The sequence below is a fragment of the Balaenoptera musculus genome, chromosome 12, assembly GCF_009873245.2.
Source record: "Balaenoptera musculus isolate JJ_BM4_2016_0621 chromosome 12, mBalMus1.pri.v3, whole genome shotgun sequence".
NCBI lineage: Eukaryota > Metazoa > Chordata > Mammalia > Artiodactyla > Balaenopteridae > Balaenoptera > Balaenoptera musculus.
In genome coordinates, this window is record NC_045796.1 from 61,764,187 (window position 1) to 61,783,971 (window position 19,785).

Here is a 19,785-nt window from a genome sequence, read left to right on the forward strand (position 1 = left end):
TGAGTGTTGTAGAGTAACAGAAATAGAATACTTCCTAGATTCCATGGTGGCTGCTTATGTCAATAACAGTGTGGAGTGCTTGCTCCATGTGGCCCTCTGAAACCAAAATAGTCCACTTAATAAGAATTCTTATAAACTTCCTAAGTTGAAAATTTTGGTAAATTATCCATTTGGCAGAACTGACTTGGAGCTATATCTTTAATTTCTTAAAGGTATAAGCTCTCCTCTTCAGAATGTTTTTAAAAGTATCCATTTATTACTTTATCTTCTTCTGATATAACATGTTTTTCCTCAAACAGAGCTTTTCCTCTTCTTCATCTGTCTTCTGTAGGGGTGGGAGAGTCCATTGGTTTTTTGGTTTTTTTTTTTCAATTGTTATTCAAGTGCTTATGTTTTTAACAGCTCTGTGCTATTTTTCATTAGAAATAAACTTTAAAAATCTCCTATTGGGTAAATATCATTTATAGTTAAAATGGAGACATGACACTCATTTCTGATTATTTCTCTGGAAAAACCACATTGTGAATCACAAAGTACCAAATTATAAATGAACTTATAGAGCATAATTTGTTGCTCTGTTGGTGATTATTTAGTAAAATGCAATATTTAGTAATATTAGCAGAAAAAAATTTTATTTCTCAGGGTGTTGGTTTGTTTGTGAGTATGAAATACTGCAGTCCATATGAAAGTATCTCATTAACTTCTATATAAATGGAAGGGATTAAATCAGCAGACATATAACAAGACATTGTGAGTTCTGTATGACCTTGATCAAACTCTTAACTTCTCTAAACCTCAATTTCTCCAGCTGTAAAATCAGAGACAAAATAACACTAAGTCAGTGGGGCTGTTTTTTGAAAAATTTAAATGGAATAATGAATATAAAGCATGTGGCACAGTGCCTGACATATAAAAACCTCAAAATAAATTGTCATTATTCTGAGTCTTAATCTTCTGCATTTCTCTCCTTTTGTTATTTTTTAAAAATTTATCACGTTTCTTAACATTGAAAATTTTTAGCATAAATTTTATAGTCTTACTCAGACAAAATGACCAGTACCATAAGTTTAAAAATAGACTAAAATGTATTTTATAACTTTGTAGTACATATATATGTAGCTGATGAGTGTGGTGGTGAAATTTTCTAAAGATGAGAGGCAGAAGGAAGCTTCATCTGTCTTCCTACTCTTCTCCCCTGCCTCCTCTGGGTGTGCCCCCAATACACGTATGCTTGGTTAGGTACCACTGCATAGGTGTTACCCAAGCTCAGCTGCTCCCTGAGCTTCATACAAACATTACCTGTTGATGATGGAAGTTGTTCTTGTTGATTGTAATAAGTTACAAATTCTGATATAAATGCTTGGGACAAAATTAGTAACTTCCTAAATTTTTTTTTTAACTTTACCTTTTAGCATTTCTCTCTCTTTTTTTTTTCTCCTGTAGGGCATGTGTATCGTGTGTTGTCAGTCTCAAAATCCAAATGCCTATTTGACTCAGTTACTAGGGAATGTTATTGAACAGTATATCGGGCGGTTTCTTCCAGCTTCACCACATGTTTTAGGTCTTGGACAACATCCTGTTTTGTTGGCATTGAGAAACTCAGCCACTGTTCCACCGATGTCATCTCTAAAGAAATGCATTGTACAAGTCATAAGGTACATCTAAATATTAAAAATAGGTGGTATTTACAACTTATTATTCTCTATAAAAAAATAACAAAGCATCTCAAAAGTATTGGCATCCCTTAGGATACTGAGCTTAGAAACTGTTTTTTCCTGAGAAGCATTATCTAAGAATTTACCAGAATGACTTGTCAGCCTGAGACAGTGCTCTTTATATTGCTTGTTTTCTCTATGAAGCTATTATTTTTCTTATATACGTCCCAAAGGTATATATATATTTTTTCATCAGATAAACACTAATTGTATTTTGTACTGTACAAAATGAAGTAATTGTATTTTATAAAAGATGGTTAAGTGAAAAGATAAATGCTAATATGAAAAAAGAAGCAATATGAAGTCCTATTTTTGTTAGTCTACTCTGTCTTAATAACTCAGTTTATTATTAGGCAGATGAATCAATGAAACTTCTTAGGTTTTCTACTAAACTCCAATATCTTTTAACTATAACAGTAGAAATTATCTTTTTTTTTTATCTTCATGAGGTATTTAGCTTCACGTGAAATTAGTTTTTAAACTTTAAGATGCTGTGGTGATATAGATTATTCTTGTCTAGTTTTTTTTCCTGTGTTTTTAATGATCTGGTAGCATTAATGTCCTGATATTATCCATCACCTCACATGACAGAATCCCATGTCTAAGATCTGTTCTCCCTTCTGAGCTTTTCTGTGTGTTGCTAGTGTTCTGTTACTCAGGTTTGAAAGCTTTATATTCTTTGTTCCCTCCCCTTTTCCAGCCTTTGGCAAATGATTGTTTCCTTCCCTTTTCACATGTCTTTTCTCTTATCACATTATACCTGGACTATTGCCAGTGTCCTAACTACTTTCACTATCTCTTGTCTTTTCTTCCAGTCCCACCTAAACAATTCCCCCAGATTACTTTTCCTAAAATATTGTTCCAGTATGACACTTCCCTGCCTTCAAACCTTTATTCACTCTTTTTTCACCTGTGGAATAAACTCCATACTCCTTAGCTCTCCGTGATCTGTCACTTAACTTTTCCAAATGTAATACATATGGCATCATATATTGATACAAGCCCTAATGAGATGGGTTTAATTATCACCTCCCAAAATGCTTTACATCTCCCTACATCACAGCTTTGTTCATACCATTTTCTCCATTAAAATGCCATCCCTCTGGGCTAAACACTACCTAGACTTTATGAGACCTACACCTAATATCTCAGTGTACCATGATGCTTCTTTCCTTCTATTGGAGTCACGTGCTCTTTATGATTCAATTCACAGAATCATGATATTTTTGCCTGACTTGTATCTGAATTTCCAACAATATTATAGTACACTACCACTGTGTATGAGACATGGCATAGGTAATTTTAGTACAAACCAAATGACAAGTGCTGAAGTGAAATCAAATCCTTAAGGTCTTAAAGTCGTTAAAGCCCAGTGTTGAGGATCTTGGCTGCTTTCCTTGACTTTCCTATTTACTTTGTATACAGTAAAAATGTTTTTCTTATGATTTCTAGCTGAAGACCTAAACATGTAACAGTTCATTTTTCTGTTTTTTTAAACACTCAGGAAAGAAATAGAGATTGCCTCCTATGACTTCCTCTATTCCAAGCTTTTCTACTCCTGGAGTTCCCCATCTTAGGGCCCCTTCTACTGAATTCCTAAGAATTCTGGGATTATCTTTCAAAGCACCTGTCACACTGTATTATAATTGTCCTTTTTTTTTTTAATCTAACTTTTCCACTGGACAGTGAACCCCATGCTTTCAGAAACCATATTTTACACTCTTGTTCTTAGACTTGTACCTGGCACACCATGTACTAAATAAATGTTTTTTCTAGGCGTTGAGAATTCATTATTAAACAAAACAGATAAAAAGCCCTTGCCCCTCAAAGAATGAATGAATTTTGTAATACGTAATGTTTGTTGGAAGTCATTGTATAGAGTAGAAATGATGAAGGCATAGTTCTGCCCTTAAGGAATTTATAATCTTTAGTGATTTCTATGCCCCATTTTGGCAAATTATTATTGCTTTGCAAGTATATTTAGATGTCTAGCTTAGATTTAGCTATATCTGACACTTATTCATATTGTCTTGACTTTTTAGAAACTGAACAATTTTCACTTTCATTTATTCACTTAAAAAAAGTACACTGAACACATTATGAGCTGAGACCTGTTCTAAGAGGTAGAGACACAAAAATGAATCAGATAAATTATCTTTATGACCTCTGTTGAGTTCGAATGCTAAAAATTGTCCTGCTTTAAGAGACGATACTAAATCCTAAATTACCTCTCATTCTTTTACTTCATAAGAGAAGGAAGGAGGTAGGCTGGAATGAGAAGATGATTTCTAGTATAGTCCTCTTATTTATTTGGAAAAATAAGACCCCCTTTCAAATCCCTAAATAAATAAATATGAGGAGAGAATCTTTACACAAATTTGACATTAGAGGAAATGTTGCATCATTGAGGAGCTGATAGAGGAGATCAAGCTTATATTAGAAAGTTAGATTTTGATTAGATTTTGATTAAGTGTATTAAGTATATTTTAAGACCAGGTTACTTTATATTTTGTTTGTGTCTGTATTCTGCTTTGGCCCTTATAGCACACCAAAAGGATGTGCAGTCATTGCTTCAAAAATCTTAGGTTTGAAGAAAACATGGTAAAATATACATACTATTTAAAAATTGTGTTTTACTAATTTGGGAGCTAAAATAGGCCAGTTTCTTTAAAGTGTATGACATTTGATTCTGCTCTATTAAAACTTTAAAGAGAAGGAAAAATAAAATTGTGCTTCTTTTCAGGAAATCCTACTTTGAGTTTAAAGGATCCTTGCTCCCTCCTCGCTTAGCATCCATTCTGGCCTTCATCCTCCACCTTGTTAAGGAAACTAACATTGATGTTTCCGAGGTTGAACTACTCCTCCCTGGAGTATTAAAATGCTTGGTGTTGGTCAGTGAACCTCAAGGTTAGTTCGTTTACGAGTTTGTGTTTGTTATACTTTTATGTTCACAAATTAAGAGTGTATTCTTTCCTATCAGTTAAATCAACAGTTATATAATGGTTATTTTAGATTATGTTTAAAATATATGGTTATATTTAAAATATATGGTTATTTTATATCAGTTTGATTATATCATGGCTAAAGAACAAACTCTAGCCAATAGCTGAGGTTGGGCATGATAAAATGATTAAAAAGTGACATGTTTCAGTCTAGTTTGGTTTTTTTTTTTTTTTCTCCCAGACAAATAGTTTAAGTTTATTTAATTTTTGTTCAATCAGACTCCAGTATTAAATGCAACTTATTAAATATCAAGTGGTGAAGGGTCAGCATACTTTCTCCTGTTCAGGTTTCTGCTAGAATATGTAAGCTGATCTCTGGGCAAACCTGTAAGGATCCATTGATCCGTTTGTTTTCAGTCTCGTCAGCCTTACTGCCAGTGATGGCTTTAAAATATTACGTATTTAGTCCCCCCTGTGAGTAGCATGCTTTAATAAGCTTATTGGGAATATGCAGAATAGTGGCTATAGTTCTATCCTGAAGGGGTTTTTAGTATAAATAGGATGGGGTGTGTGTGTGAGTGTGTGTGTGTGTGTGTTTGTGCATTTGTCATTAAAATGTGATTGTTTGGGGCAGGCTTCTCACATGCTTCTACCTAAGTACTTCTAACTACTGTGATAATTGAGTACAGTGTATATCCTAAAGAATATGAGGGTAGAAAAGTGGTAGCTGAAAGCTCAAACAGCTCTTTGAAATGTTCTGTTTTGTTTAAAAAATTTATGCATATTTTGTTTTAATCCACATTATTTTGATGTTTAAAATGTTCATCTCTGCTTCCAAGCTTGCTTTTGTGAAAAATGTTGTATTATGTTAATATAAAATACCCTTACTTGATAGTAACACCTCTTCAGTGAAGAATATCCAGAGATAGACCCCAGACTCTTCTTTAGAAATTTTACCTTCTTTGAAAATGTTTGCATACTTCTAATTTCAGTGAAAGCCTGTTGTATTATACAGTACAAAATTTGAGACAGAGCAGACAGTATAGCATTTTAACTAGCCCCTTGTTTCATTGAGAGTAATATTTATCATGAAGGAGATCAGGGTTTGGGAGGGGAATTTTGCTGCTCATCTCTAGCTAGTGGTGCATCGTGTGTACCAAATAGAAGGCATACAGAATGCTCTGTCTCCACATGGCCGTCTTTGTAAGCTGAAGAAACAGTGTTAAACACAGGTTTGTGTGACTGGCTCAGAGAAAATTCTGACTCTCCTTGTCGTCTCAGTGTTTAGAAGGACAGTGTGTAAAACCGTAGAAAGGTAGTGTTACTAAATGACACAGCAGTTCTATTCCTAGATACATGTCCAAGAGTATTTTAAACATATGTCCACTCAAAATACCTGTACATCAGAGCTTGAGGAGTTCCACTTCCAGCATGACAACATGAGGAGCTCTGCAGCCCTGCTCCCCAGAAAAACTGGTGAAAATTATTTAAAAGAGAGCATTTAAATTCTCTGGAAATGGTCCTAAGCGTACAAAACAAATGGAGAAACATTATTTAAGAAAATATACTGAAGCTTGGTAGGAACAGCAAGTCTTTGATATTTGAACCAAGACTACTCCCTTCTCTCCTCCTAGCTCAGTAAGATGGAAACTCTGGTAAATTTAGACTGGTAAATTAAATAACTAGAGTTCCGTCTCCCCACAGCTCCCAGTAGGAGGGCTGTCTTCCTGTGAGAGGCAGGATATCAGTGTTTCTCATTCTGCCTCCTAGCTACCTGATGGTAAGGCTTTATTCCAGGGGAGTGTGGGTGAGAAGTGGGGCCTTCATTCTTCCATTCAGCCCCCACTCGTGGGATGGGTACACTATACTGAGTATGGCACCAATGAGAATACTGGGGCATTGATTGTCCTTGCTGCAGCTTAGAGGTGGAGATTCTATGCCAAGAGGACCTGTGGCTAATACCCCTCCTTCCAGAAGCATTCAGCACCTCAAGTGGGTATGTCACTCAGAAAGTAGTGGACACCATGGTCCCTGTACCCAGCACCAGAGCTACACCTCTGAGTTTTGCCTGGGAGTGGGAGAAAACCATAGAATAGAGAACTCTGAATCTCTCCCAAAGGAACTGACTGCATTTGCAACAAAGTGTGAAAAAGTTCAAGCTTGAGGGTGCTGTCAAAAACAGTGGAGTTTGTGGTTGAAAGGCAATAGGTGAGAGAATGATAGATTTATTGGAGGTATAAGCAGATGGTTGCACAGTTCTGTGATTATACTAAAAACCATTGAATTGTACATGTTAAATGGGTGAATTGTATAGTATATAAATTATATGACAATAAAGCAGTTATTTTTTAAAAAAACTAAAAAAGGATAACCCAGTATTTTAAGAAATGCTCAGTTCAATTAATGAAATAAAGATGACAGATTTTTTTTAAGAAACCCTGTACACTAATGCTCATTGCAGTGTTATCCATAATAGCCCCAAAATGGAAACAACCCAAATGTCCATCAACTAATGAATTGATCAACAAGATGAAGTAAATCCATACAGTGGAATATTATTCAACCATGAAAAGGATTGAAGTACTAACACATTCTATAACATGGATGAACCTTAAAACATTATGCTGGGTGAACTTCCTTCAAGATGGCGGAAGAGTACGACGTGGAGATCACCTTCCTCCCCACAAATACATCAGAAATACACCTACATGTGGAACAACTCCTATAGAACACCTACTGAACTCTGGCAGAAGACCTCAGACCTCCCAAAAGGCAAGAAACTCCCCATGTACCTGGATAGGGCAAAAGAAAAAAGAAAAAACAGAGACAAAAGAATAGGGACGGGACCTGCACCCGTGGGAGGGAGCTGTGAAGGAGGAAAGGTTTCCACACACTAGGAAGCCCCTTCACGGGCAGAGACTGTGGGTGGCGGAGTGGGGGAGCTTCAGAGCCACGGAGGAGAGCACAGCCACAGGAGTGCAGAGGGCAAAGCGGAGAGATTCCCGCACAGAGGATCGGTGCCCACCAGCACTCACCAGCCCGAGAGGCTTGTCTGCTCACCCGCTGGGACGGGCGGGGGCTGGGAGCTGAGGCTCCGGCTTCGGTCGGATCCCAGGGAGAGTCCTGGGGTTGGCTGCGTGAACACAGCCTGAAGGGGCTAGTGCGCCACGGCTAGCCGGGAGGGAGTCTGGGAAAAAGTCTGAACCTGCTGAAGAGGCAAGAGACTTTTTCTTGCCTCTTTGTTTCCTGGTGCGCGAGGAGAGGGGATTCAGAGCGCCGCCTAAACGAGCTCCAGAGATGGGCGCGAGCTGCCCATCTTGCCACAACTAGAGAAAGCCCTCGCACAGAAACGAAGACCCAACAGAGCCAAAAAATAAGTAAATTAATTAATAAAAAAAAAAATTCTCTAGAAGGGATCAATAGCAGAATAACTGAGGCAGAAGAATGGATAAGTGACCTGAAAGATAAAATAGTGGAAATACCTACTGCAGAGCAGAATAAAGAAAACAGAATGAAAAGAATTGAGGACAGTCTCAGAAACCTCTGGGACAATATTAAACACACCAACATTCGAATTATAGGGGTCCCAGAAGAAGAAGATAAAAAGAAAGGGACTGAGAAAACATTTGAAGAAGTTATACTTGAAAACTTCCCTAATATGGGAAAGGAAATAGTTAATCAAGTCCAGGAAGCACAGAGAGTCCCATACAGGATAAATCCAAGGAGCAACACGCCAGGACACATATTAATCAAACTATCAAAAATAAAATACAAAGAAAAAATATTAAAAGCAGCAGCAAGGGAAAAACAACAAATAACGTACAAGGGAATCCCCATAAGGTTAACAGCTGATCTTTCAGCAGAAACTCTGCAAGCCAGAAGGGAGTGGCAGGACATATTTACAGTGATGAAAGGGAAAAACCTACAACCAAGATTACTCTATCCAGCATGGATCTCATTCAGATTTGACGGAGATATTAAAACCTTTACAGACAAGCAAAAGCTAAGAGAATTCAGCACAACGAAATCAGCTTTACAACAAATGCTAAAGGAACGTCTCTAGTCAGGAAACACAAGAGAAGGAAAAGACCTACAATAACAAACCCCAAACAATTAAGAAAATGGTAATAGGAACATACATATCGATAATTACCTTAAATGCAAATGGATTAAATGCTCCAACCAACAGACACAGGCTCACTGAATGGATACAAAAACAAGACCCATATATATGCTGTCTACAAGAGACCCACTTCAGACCTAGGGACACATACAGAGTGAAACTGAGGGGATGGAAAAAGATATTCCATGCAAATGGAAATCAAAAGGAAGCTGGAGTAGCAATTCTCATATCAGACAAAATAGACTTTAAAACAAAGACTATTACAAGAGACAGAAAGGACACTGCATAATGATCAAGGGATCAATCCAAGAAAAAGATATAACAATTGTAAATATTTATACACCCAACATAGGAGCACCTCAATACATAAGGCAAAGGCTAATAGCCATAAAAGGGGAAATCGACAGTAACACAGTCATAGTAGGGGACTTTAACACCCCACTTTCACCAATGGACAGATCATCCAAAATGAAAATAAATAAGGAAACACAAGCTTTAAATGATACATTAAACAAGATGGACTTAATTGATATTTATAGGACCTTCCATCCAAAAACAGCAGAATACACTTTCTTCTCAAGTGCTCATGGAACATTCTCCAGGATAGATCATATCTTGGGTCACAAATCAAGCCTTGGTAAATTTAAGAAAATTGAAATCGTATCAAGTATCTTTTCTGACGACAATGCTATGAGACTAGATATCAATTACAGGAAAAAAGCTGCAAAAGATACAAACACATGGAAGCCTAACAATACGCTACTTAATAACCAAGAGATCACTGAAGAAGTCAAAGAGGAAATCAAAAACTACCTAGAAACAAATGACAATGAAAACACGATGACCCAAAACCTATGGGATTCAGCAAAAGCAGTTCTAAGAGGGAAGTTTATAGCAATACAATCCTACCTTAAGAAACATCTCAAATAAACAACTTAACCTTACACCTAAAGCAACTAGAGAAAGAAGAACAAAAAACCCCAAAGTTAGCAGAAGGAAAGAAATCATAAAGATCAGATCGAAATAAATGAAAAAGAAATGAAGGAAACAGTGGTAAAGATCAATAAAACTAAAAGCTGGTTCCTTGAGAAGATAAACAAAATTGATCATTAGCCAGACTCATCAAGAAAAAAGGGAGAAGACTCAAATCAATAGAATTAGATATGAAAAAGGGGAAGTAACAACTGACGCTGCAGAAATACAAAGGATCATGAGAGATTACTACAAGCAACTCTATGCCAATAAAATGGACAACCTGGAAGAAATGGACAAATTCTTAGAAATGCACAACCTTCCGAGACTGAACCAGGAGGAAATAGAAAATATGAACAGACCAGTCACAAGCACTGAAATTGAAACTGTGATTAAAAATCTTCCAACAAACAAAAGCCCAGGACCAGATGGCTTCATAGGCGAATTCTATCAAACATTTAGAGAAGAGCTAACAGCTATCCTTCTCAAACTCTTCCAAAATATAGCAGAGGGAGGAACACTCCCAAACTCATTCTGCGAGGCCACCATCACCCTGATACCAAAACCAGACAAAGATGGCACTAAAAAAGAATACTACAGACAATATCACTGATGAACATAGATGCAAAAATCTTCAGCAAAATACTAGCAAACAGAATCCAACAGCACATTAAAAGGATCATACACCATGATCAAGTGGGGTTTATCCCAGGAATGCAAGGATTCTTCATTATACACAAATCAATCAATGTGATACACCATTTTAACAAACTGAAAGGGAAAAACCATATGATCATCTCAATAGATACAGAGAAAGCTTTTGACAAAATTCAACACCCATTTAAGATCAAAACCCTCCAGAAAGTAGGCATAGCAGGAACTTAACAAAATAAGGCCATGGATGACAAACCCACAGCTAACATTGTCCTCAATGGTGAAAAACTGGAACCATTTCCACTAAGATCAGAAACAAGACAAGGTTGCCCCTTCTCACCACTGTTATTCAACATAGTTTTGGAATTTTTAGCCACAGCAATCAGAGAAGAAAAAGGAATACAAATCAGAAAAGAAGAAGTAAAGCTGTCACTGTTTGCAGATGACATGATACTGTACATAGAGAATCCTAAAGATGCTACCAGAAAACTACTAGAGCTAATCAATGAATTTGGTAAAGTAGCAGTATACAAAATGAATGCACAGCAGTCTCTTGCATTCTTATACACTAATGATGAAAAATCTGAAAGTGAAATTAAGAAAACATTCCCATTTACCATTGCAACAAAAAGAATCAAACACCTAGGAATAAACCTACCTAAGGAGACAAAAGACCTGTATGCAGAAAATTATAAAACACTGATGAAAGAAATTAAAGGTGATACAAATAGATGGAGAGATATACCATGTTCTTGGATTGGAAGAATCAACACTGTGAAAATGACTATACTACCCAAGCAATCTACAGATTCAATGCAATCCCTATCAAACTACCACTGACATTTTTCACAGAACTAGAACAAAGAATTTCACAATTTGTATGGAGACACAAAAGACCCCGAATAGCCAAAGCAATCTTGAGAAAGAAAAACAGAGCTGGAGGAATAGGCTCCCTGACTTCAGACTATACTACAAAGCTACAGTAATCAAGACAGTATGGTACTGGCACAAAAACAGAAATATAGATCAATGGAACAGGATAGAAAGCCCAGAGACAAACCCACGTGCATATGGTCACCTTATCTTTGATAAAGGAGGCAAGAATATACAATGGAGAAAAGATAGCCTCTTCAATAAGTGGTGCTGGGGATACTGGACCAGCTACATGTAAGAGAATGAAATTAGAACACTCTCTAACACCATACACAAAAATAAACTCAAAATAGATTAAAGACCTAAATGTAAGGCCAGACAGTATCAAAGTCTTAGAGGAAACCATAGGCAGAACACTATGACATAAATCACAGCAAGATCCTTTTTGACCCACCTCCTAGAGAAATGGAAATAACAACAAAAATAAACAAATGGGACCTAATGAAAGTTAAAAGCTTTTTCACAGCAAAGGAAACCATAAACAAGACAAAAAGACAACCCTCAGAATGGGAGAATATATTTGCAAATGAAGCAGCTGACAAAGGATTAATCCCCAAAATTTACAAGCAGCTCATGCAGCTCAATATAAAAAAAAAAAAATCAACCCAATCCAAAAATGGGCAGAAGACCTAAATAGACATTTCTCCAAAGAAGATATACAGATTGCCAACAAATACATGAAAGAATGCTCAACATCTTTAATCATTAGAGAAATGCAAATCAAAACTACAATGCAATATCATCTCACACTGGTCAGAATGGCCATCATCAAAAAATCTACAAACAACAAATATTGGAGAGGGTGTGGAGAAAAGGGAACCCTCATACACTGTTGGTGGGAATGTAAATTGATACAGCCATTATGGAGAACAGTATGAAGGTTCCTTAAAAAACTAAAAATAGAACTACCATACGACCCAGCAACCCACTACTGTGCATATACCCTGAGAAAACCATAATTCAAAAAGAGTCATGTACCACAATGTTCATTGCAGCTCTATTTACAGTAGCCAGGACATGGAAGCAACCTAAGTGTCCATCAACAGATGAATGGATAAAGAAGATGTTGCACATGTATCCAATGGAATATTACTCAGCCATAAAAAGAAATGAAATTGATTTATTCGTAGTGAGGTGGATGGACCTAGAGTCTGTCATACAGAGTGAAGTAAGTCAGAAGGAGAGCAACAAATACCGTATGCTAACACATATATATGGAAAAAAAAAAAAAAAAAAAGTCATGAAGAACCTAGGGGCAAGATGGGAATAAAGACGCCGACCTACTAGAGGATGGACTTGAGGTTATGGGGAGGGGGAAGGGTAAGCTGGGACAAAGTGAGAGAGTGGTAGTGTATATATGGACATATATACACTACCTAATGTGAAATAGCTAGTGGGAAGCAGTCACGTAGCACAGGGAGATCAGCTCGTTGCTTTGTGACCAGCTGGAAGGGTGGGATAGGGAGGGTGGGAGGGAGGGAGACGCAAGAGGGAAGAGATACGGGGATATAAATATATGTATAACTGATTCATTTTGTTATAAAGCAGAAACTAACACACCATTTGTAAAGCAATTATACTCCAATAAAAATGTTTTTTAAAAGAAGTGTATGAACTTCCAGTTATAGGATGAATAAGGTCTGAGAATCTAATGGATAGGTTAGAAACTATAGTTGATGATAACACTGCATTGTATAATCAAAAATAAATAAATAGATAAATAAAAATTTGTAAGTGAAAAAAAAACAAAAACAAAAAAACATTATGCTGAGTGAAAAGAAGGCAGTCACATAAGACCACACGTTGTATGATTCCATCTATATGAAATTCCCAGAATAGACAATCCGTAGAGACAGATAGTAGATCAGTGCCTCCAGGGACTGGGGGAGGAAGAAAATGGGGAAAGATTGCTAATAGGTGTAAGGTTTTGGGGGGAGGTGATGAAAATGTTCTGAAATTAGATAGTGGTGATAACTTCACAGTTCTTAAGAATATACTAAAAACCAATGAGTTGTACACTTCAAAAGGTTGGTTTTTATGTGTGAATTATACCTCAATAAAGCTGTTATTTTTAAAAAACAATGCTTACTGTTAATACTTTGTGAAGTCTGCTTCTTCATGTTCTGGTACTTTTTCCACAGAAGAACTTGTGGGTTTTTTGTTTTTTTCAAGAAAACATCTTTAAAAAGAAACAGTTAACACTGGCTTTAGAATTGCATCTAATATGAGAACTTATTTGCTCAATAAAGACAAGTATGCTATATCTTCCTTATCCACTATTGTCATGCTATGGAAAACATTATCTGCTACTTCATTTTAATTAATTTAACTTCATGTGCATCACATGTTTTGTACTCTTGCCATAGTGGATTACAGTTTCTGAAATTTTCCTTGTTCTTAGAGAAAGTAATTTTTTCCCCAGCTACTTATATTTAATGTTCCAAAAACAGCATAACAAAAATGTATTAGCACTTGGAACATGGTGAATTTTCTACATTCTTTGTTGATTTTTTTGTTGTTGTTGCCGTTTTTATGTACAAGTGCACAGTTGTAAAGGATATGGTTAAATACTGAAAGAACATAAATGTTCTTTTTGTAACTTTGCTCTCCTTCAAAATGAAATTAGCATCACAAATAGTTGATTTTATATATATATATTGCTAATTTAAGTAAAGGTAAACTGTTAGTTTCTAATTTTCTACATATATGTTTGTTAGTGGGAGGAATATGCTTATGAATTTAAAAACTCAACCTGCTTGTCTCTAAATCAGCTGAATTATTAAAGGTTATCTTTAATCAGTATGTAACAGTGCTTGCAAGGTTAGGATACTGGAGTGTTTTTGAATATGGGTTCTTTTCTAACAGAAAGACTTACCTTCACATGTGTTTTTTCAGTTACAGGGTTGTAAAAAATAGACTGTTAAGTGTTTTATATTTTCTTAAAATGGAAGATAGGGAGACTTTAGAACAAAACAAAAGCTCATAACTATTTCGCTTTGAAAAATAACAAAAAAGCATGTAGATACTTTAAGAAAACAACATGTTTTTCTAAATCTAGAGTGCTCATAAAAATGAGGATCCAGATGGTCAAATCAGACAAAATGTGTAATGCTGTAAATTTTCCTCCTAGTTAAAAGGCTGGCCACCGAGAACCTGCAATACATGGTCAAAGCGTGCCAAGTGGGGTCAGGAGGAGAACCTGCCGCCCAGCTGACTTCTGTGTTTAGGTAACTGGAAAATATGCCAACTGGCAAGAAGACTCTTGCCAGCCATTTGACAGCCAACATGTTTTTTAAATAACTAATTATCCAAAACATAATGTGTTACTACTTGTTTGTAGTTTCAATTATTGTATTTTTGGCAGTAGTTTTGCTATGTTTTGTTGTTTTATTAAAAAATAAAAGTACCAAGGAGAAAGATAAGTGAGCTGACTTAAAATTACCTGAGAATTTAGTAAGGAAGATTCTTGCATGTGTTTAAAGAGGAAAAAGTGGGAAACGTGAGTCATGATGACAGGTGTACAGGCTTTGGAGCTGCTAAACATGCTACTCACGATCCACTGTGGAAGTGCCTGTCACTGGTTTTCCTACTCACTTTAGATGCTGTGGACCCAGAAAGTTCCATTGTATGTAATTGTGAAGCATAGACTTTGTAGATCTGTTGTTCCTTCACAAGAATAACTGCAACTTGAGAAACATTTTCTGTTTTGTTTTTATTTTCCTGCCTTGCACCCTAGAGTCTTATGCTTTCTGTTAGGGCAGTACTTTTAAGTATTTCTTTCTCACAGTTTCTACCAGTTCACCTTTATTTCATGTATCTCTACCCTAGCACTACCATGATAAATAGTTTGGGTCCATTTCCTTCATTCTATGTTAGATTGTTGATTCCTCAGTTTTCTTTCTCATCACATAGTTGGCACTTGTCAGTTGTTTACAGTTTATTTAAATTGTGATCATTTGAAATAAATACTGGATTTATGAAAACTGTAAAGCCCTAAGAGAGGAGGAAGGATTTTATATGAACAAAGATTGCATGTTTGTTAAGTACAATTTATTGAGCTAGGTGACTTTTATTTTCTTGGGGGGAGAGAGTGGAAATTTTAGTATTAAAATATATAATTCTTATTAATAAAAAAGGTTTTCTATGGGTCTAAATTCTCTTGATCGGTTAAGGAATATAAAAATTATTTCAAATAACTTGCTTTGCTCATAGAAATATTGTTTGATTTATCTACAGATAGCAATAACTAAAAGATATACAAAATAACTAGGAAACTGGACTCTTCGCTGTTTTAGTCTCTTCTACATCCTTACCACCTAGATTTCAGCATGCACACTATGGCAAAAAAGTCCCTGAGATTAGATTTTTCCCCCTTATTCTTCCTCCTGGGATTCCAGCTCTTCCCTTTCCCTCCTAATGCCGCCACTCTGGTCACAGCTCATACTGAAGCCATTTCTGTTCTTTATTTTCAAGTGTTAAATAGTGTTCATATGGCATCTAAATCCTTACGGTAATCTTACATGAAATGATCTTTCTTGTGTTCAGGTTACAGCTTGTTGCCATACAGATACCAGCCCAAGGAATTGCTCCAGAAGTAATTCTAAGTAACTTGTTTTACTTTCAGGAAATTTATCGAGGATTATGGTATGAGATATGACTATCAGATTTACAGCATTTTAGAAACAGTAGCAGCATTGGACCAACAGGTTGTTATCCACTTGATTTCTACCCTTACTCAATCTCTGAAGAGTTCAGAGCGGAAATGGGGCCTTGGCAGAAATATTGCACAAAGGTATGTTTGATAATTTGATGATATCCTTTCGGACAATGATTATGAAATCTAAATTCATTTTCTAGAAATGGCCTATTTTCCACTTATAAAAATTTGGAGTGTGTTCCAGTGAATAAGATTAGTGACTCAACTAGATAATATGGGTTTTGGTCAGAAATAGATCAAGGCTTTTTTTTTTTTAATAGATTACAACCCAGCTGAAGATAATGCTGGACTATTTAGAGTAATGAAACATGGCGGGGGTGTATAAGTCTGTATTTCCTAAAGAGATTGTTTTAGAAGGGTCAGTACTCATACTATAATTCCTATGTCCAAAAGTAGTAGGTTAAAGAATCAAAGTACTTTAATCAGATCGTGTATGGTGTGTATAGACAAGTAGACATTCAGGCAGGCTCAGTTTGTAAAGACTTAAATGAAAAATAATGGAAAAGGTAGTAAATATATATCTGTCTTCTTTTTTCTTTACAGGGAAGCCTATAGCAAACTTTTATCTCACCTAGGACAAGTGGGACAAGATGAGATACAGAGACTAAAAGATGATAATATTGAATCTATTTTGTGATTCATCCTCAATGTTAATTATAACTATCTAAAGTCACTTTGCACCATTCTGACTCCTACTTTTAATTAATTGTATAATGTTCTGTTAAAAATACTTTCTAGGATTTTTTCCTTTCATACCTGTAAGTATAAAGTATATAAATAGGGAAATAAAAGTTAATTAAATATGTTATAGGAGCTTTGTTTGGAACTTGGTAAAACTGCAATCTATTTTGAAGAGGATTTAGTGAAACTAAAGAAACTTTTCCTAGCTGGGAATGTTATGTGTGTATGTCTAAGCAGGTTTGTACTGGTTGATCCATGGCCATTTTACTGCAATGTGACTTTCTGCCTTGTGAGTAATTTATTTCTGTTTTGTTTTTGTTTTCTTATGAGTTATATTTTATGACGATACTATTTCAAATTACCTGGCTGCCCTATGCTGGGTTTTTTTTTTTTTGGAGGGGTGGTCAGGAGATAGAACTGTATATTTGTTATCCTTTTTTATACTATGCGTGAGGCAAGTTAATAAAATCCTTACAAAGCACACTTAACTCTATGAGGAATGAGACTGAATCTGGCTAAATGATTATACAGATAATATGTATTTTTTTTTAACTTGGACCAACAGTGTTTATATCAATACTTGGGTTCCAACAGTTGCCAGATGTCTTCCTCTACTCATCCTTTCGTTTGGAGTTGTCATTAAAAGACAGATCAGGAGGAGGATAAACAAGAAGAGCCTTTAGGAAAAGAGAATAAATAATATTCTGGAAATTTTTTAGTTTACAGAATTAACAGAAGAGGTCTGAGAATTCAGCTGATTTATCTCCTTGCTCTTCAGTTAGAGCCTCTTATAAACTAGCATCTTTCATGTTTGCCGGGAGCCAGTTTAGTTTCCTGTAGCAGCTCATCTCTCAACCCTTTAACTATTTCATTCAGATTCATTCTACCAGTTGGGCTTTTGTCCTTGACTCCTTTTTCTAATGAGCATTATTTGGTAAAAAGAGCTCCCATCTTAGTGTTGGGAACCCACCTGAATCTCAAACCCAGCTCTGCTTTGTGACCTTGAGCAAGTTCTTAACCTTTCTGAGCCTCAGTTCCTTCATGGAGAAAAATGAATAATAACCCTTTTTTAAATTTTACAATGTTCTGGTAGGAATCAGTGGGATAATTGATTTATAATTATAATCATATAATTTAAATGTATGTGAAAGTATTTGTTGACCTGTGTTCTGTTTAGTGGTGTACAGACATGATCACTCTATCTCATGCACAAAGGTGAAGAACACTTCTCAATTTTGTTCCTCTTTCTCTAATGGTATGTCCTAGATGAAGTCCCCACTTCTTTTCAATGTTTTCTTACATGTCATGTTTGCTAAGTGTGAAATAATTTGTTTTTTTCTTGAGCATCTAGTGTTTATCATGGTTCTACTATTCCTTCAGGAAAACATTTCAACCCTTTTCTGACTCAAGAAGTATCTTTTAAAATGAAATGCACTGCAATCGGGAAACTAGAGTTAATAGCCCTTTCCTAATTGTAATCTGTGAAGTCTAAAGGACTTCATGACATATAAATGGTTTATTTTCCCCCCAAATAAACTGTTTTTAATTCAACAAATGGGATGAATAAAAGCCTCTTTAAGGTTACTAAGGCTTCGTAGCAATGAGTTTCATTATGATAGTGACTTATTAAATGAATGATGCATTATTTTGCAAGTTGTAGCAATTGAAATGTAAACTATTTAATGGGATGACTTTAAAGAGGTTATTTGTGTGTGTGTGTGTGTGTGTGTATGTGTGTGTATATATATTTTTTCACCCCAAGGGAAATTGATAAAGATATCTTGGAGAATCTTGCTCCTTAGCTTATGAAACTTTTTAAGGGTTAAGAAAATCTGCTGCTGAATCATGCATTAGGGTGTATAGCTGTAGATACTAAGAATAACTAAAGTTTATACATAAAAAAATCAGTAACAAGAAAAAGTCTGTAACAATACATGTGTATGTATATATATATATTTTTTAATTTATGTATCAGTAAACTTTTAAAGAAGGTGTTTTATTAATTGAAGAAAAAAGAAAATTTATGACTCTGTTCCATTTCTTAAGAATCTTCACTGACCCATAAATTATTACTATAGTCTTGTCTTTTTCCATTTCCAGACTTAGAGTACCTTATACTTGCTTCCTTAATGTTCCTTTTCCCCTAAAAACCCTGTTATCTCTGAAGCGGCTGCTTCTACCATGGTAACGTAGGCCAGTCTCTTTTGGTCAAATCTGAAATGTGTTCTCATTTTTCTTGGTCTTTGGGGCCTCTGTGACGTTGCATTTTCTTTTATCTTCTCATCCCTTCCTCAGAAGTATCGCTCCTTCCTACATACACATTCTTCCTTCTTGTCCCTACTGGTAAGATCTAGCCCTTCACCTGCTCTGTCTCAACATTCTTGTAGTAGTGAACTGATAAAACTAGCTTATAATTTTTTCTCTCTGTAGTGCTAATTTTTCTCTAAACCTGTCTAGTTGGATTCTCCTGAAATCTCAAGGCAACATGTCAAGCTGCCCTTATCATCTTCGTTTCCAGTCTAGCTCATGCCTTCATTTTCTACCCAGAGAATACACCACTTTCCCAAGTCACTTAGCCTTGATATTTCTTGGATTCATTGTTTCCCACTTTTCATTTGATCACCAATACAAGCTCTTGTGATTTTTTTCTTTTTGCCATTTCATGCATCCAAACATTTTTCTATTGGGTACTATAATCTCCTTCTTATCTCTGGACTCCTGAAATTTATTCTTCACATAGTTTTGACATTAGTGTTCCTAAAACACTTCTTTCTTCTTGTTACTTTTCTGCTCAAGGACCTCCATTTACTTCCCATTGTTAGTAAGCTGACATTCAAGCCCTTCAGTCAGGAGACTTCTACCATCTGACGCTATACCTTCCGTTTCCAAACTTACCTCAAGCAGGAGAGTAGACTGTCTTAGCTGCTTTCTCTGAATGACATGTTCATTCTACGCTGTGGGCCTCACTCAGTTTGCCAACTTAGAATACCATCATTTCTATAGAAACCTAACCTTAAGACACTTAAATAGGAAGAAAATTAAAATATA

General features: G+C 35.8%; 1 protein-coding gene across 3 annotated transcripts in view; it reads left to right on the forward strand.

Annotated features, from left to right (window-relative positions):
* Positions 1-18,628, forward strand: part of MMS22L (MMS22 like, DNA repair protein) — a 135,192-nt gene extending 116,564 nt beyond the window's left edge. For 2 of the 3 annotated variants that reach the window (XM_036872245.1, XM_036872244.1), the window contains exons 21-25: positions 1,444-1,655; positions 4,459-4,622; positions 14,470-14,566; positions 15,964-16,131; positions 16,600-18,628. In XM_036872245.1, coding sequence (XP_036728140.1) covers positions 1,444-1,655; positions 4,459-4,622; positions 14,470-14,566; positions 15,964-16,131; positions 16,600-16,693 — 735 coding nt within the window. In that variant the 3' untranslated portion in view covers positions 16,694-18,628. Of the gene's footprint in view, positions 1-1,443; positions 1,656-4,458; positions 4,623-14,469; positions 14,567-15,963; positions 16,132-16,599 lie in introns of those variants that run through there. The other variant, XM_036872246.1, reaches the window with a different exon arrangement.
* The last annotated feature ends 1,157 nt before the right edge of the window (positions 18,629-19,785 follow it).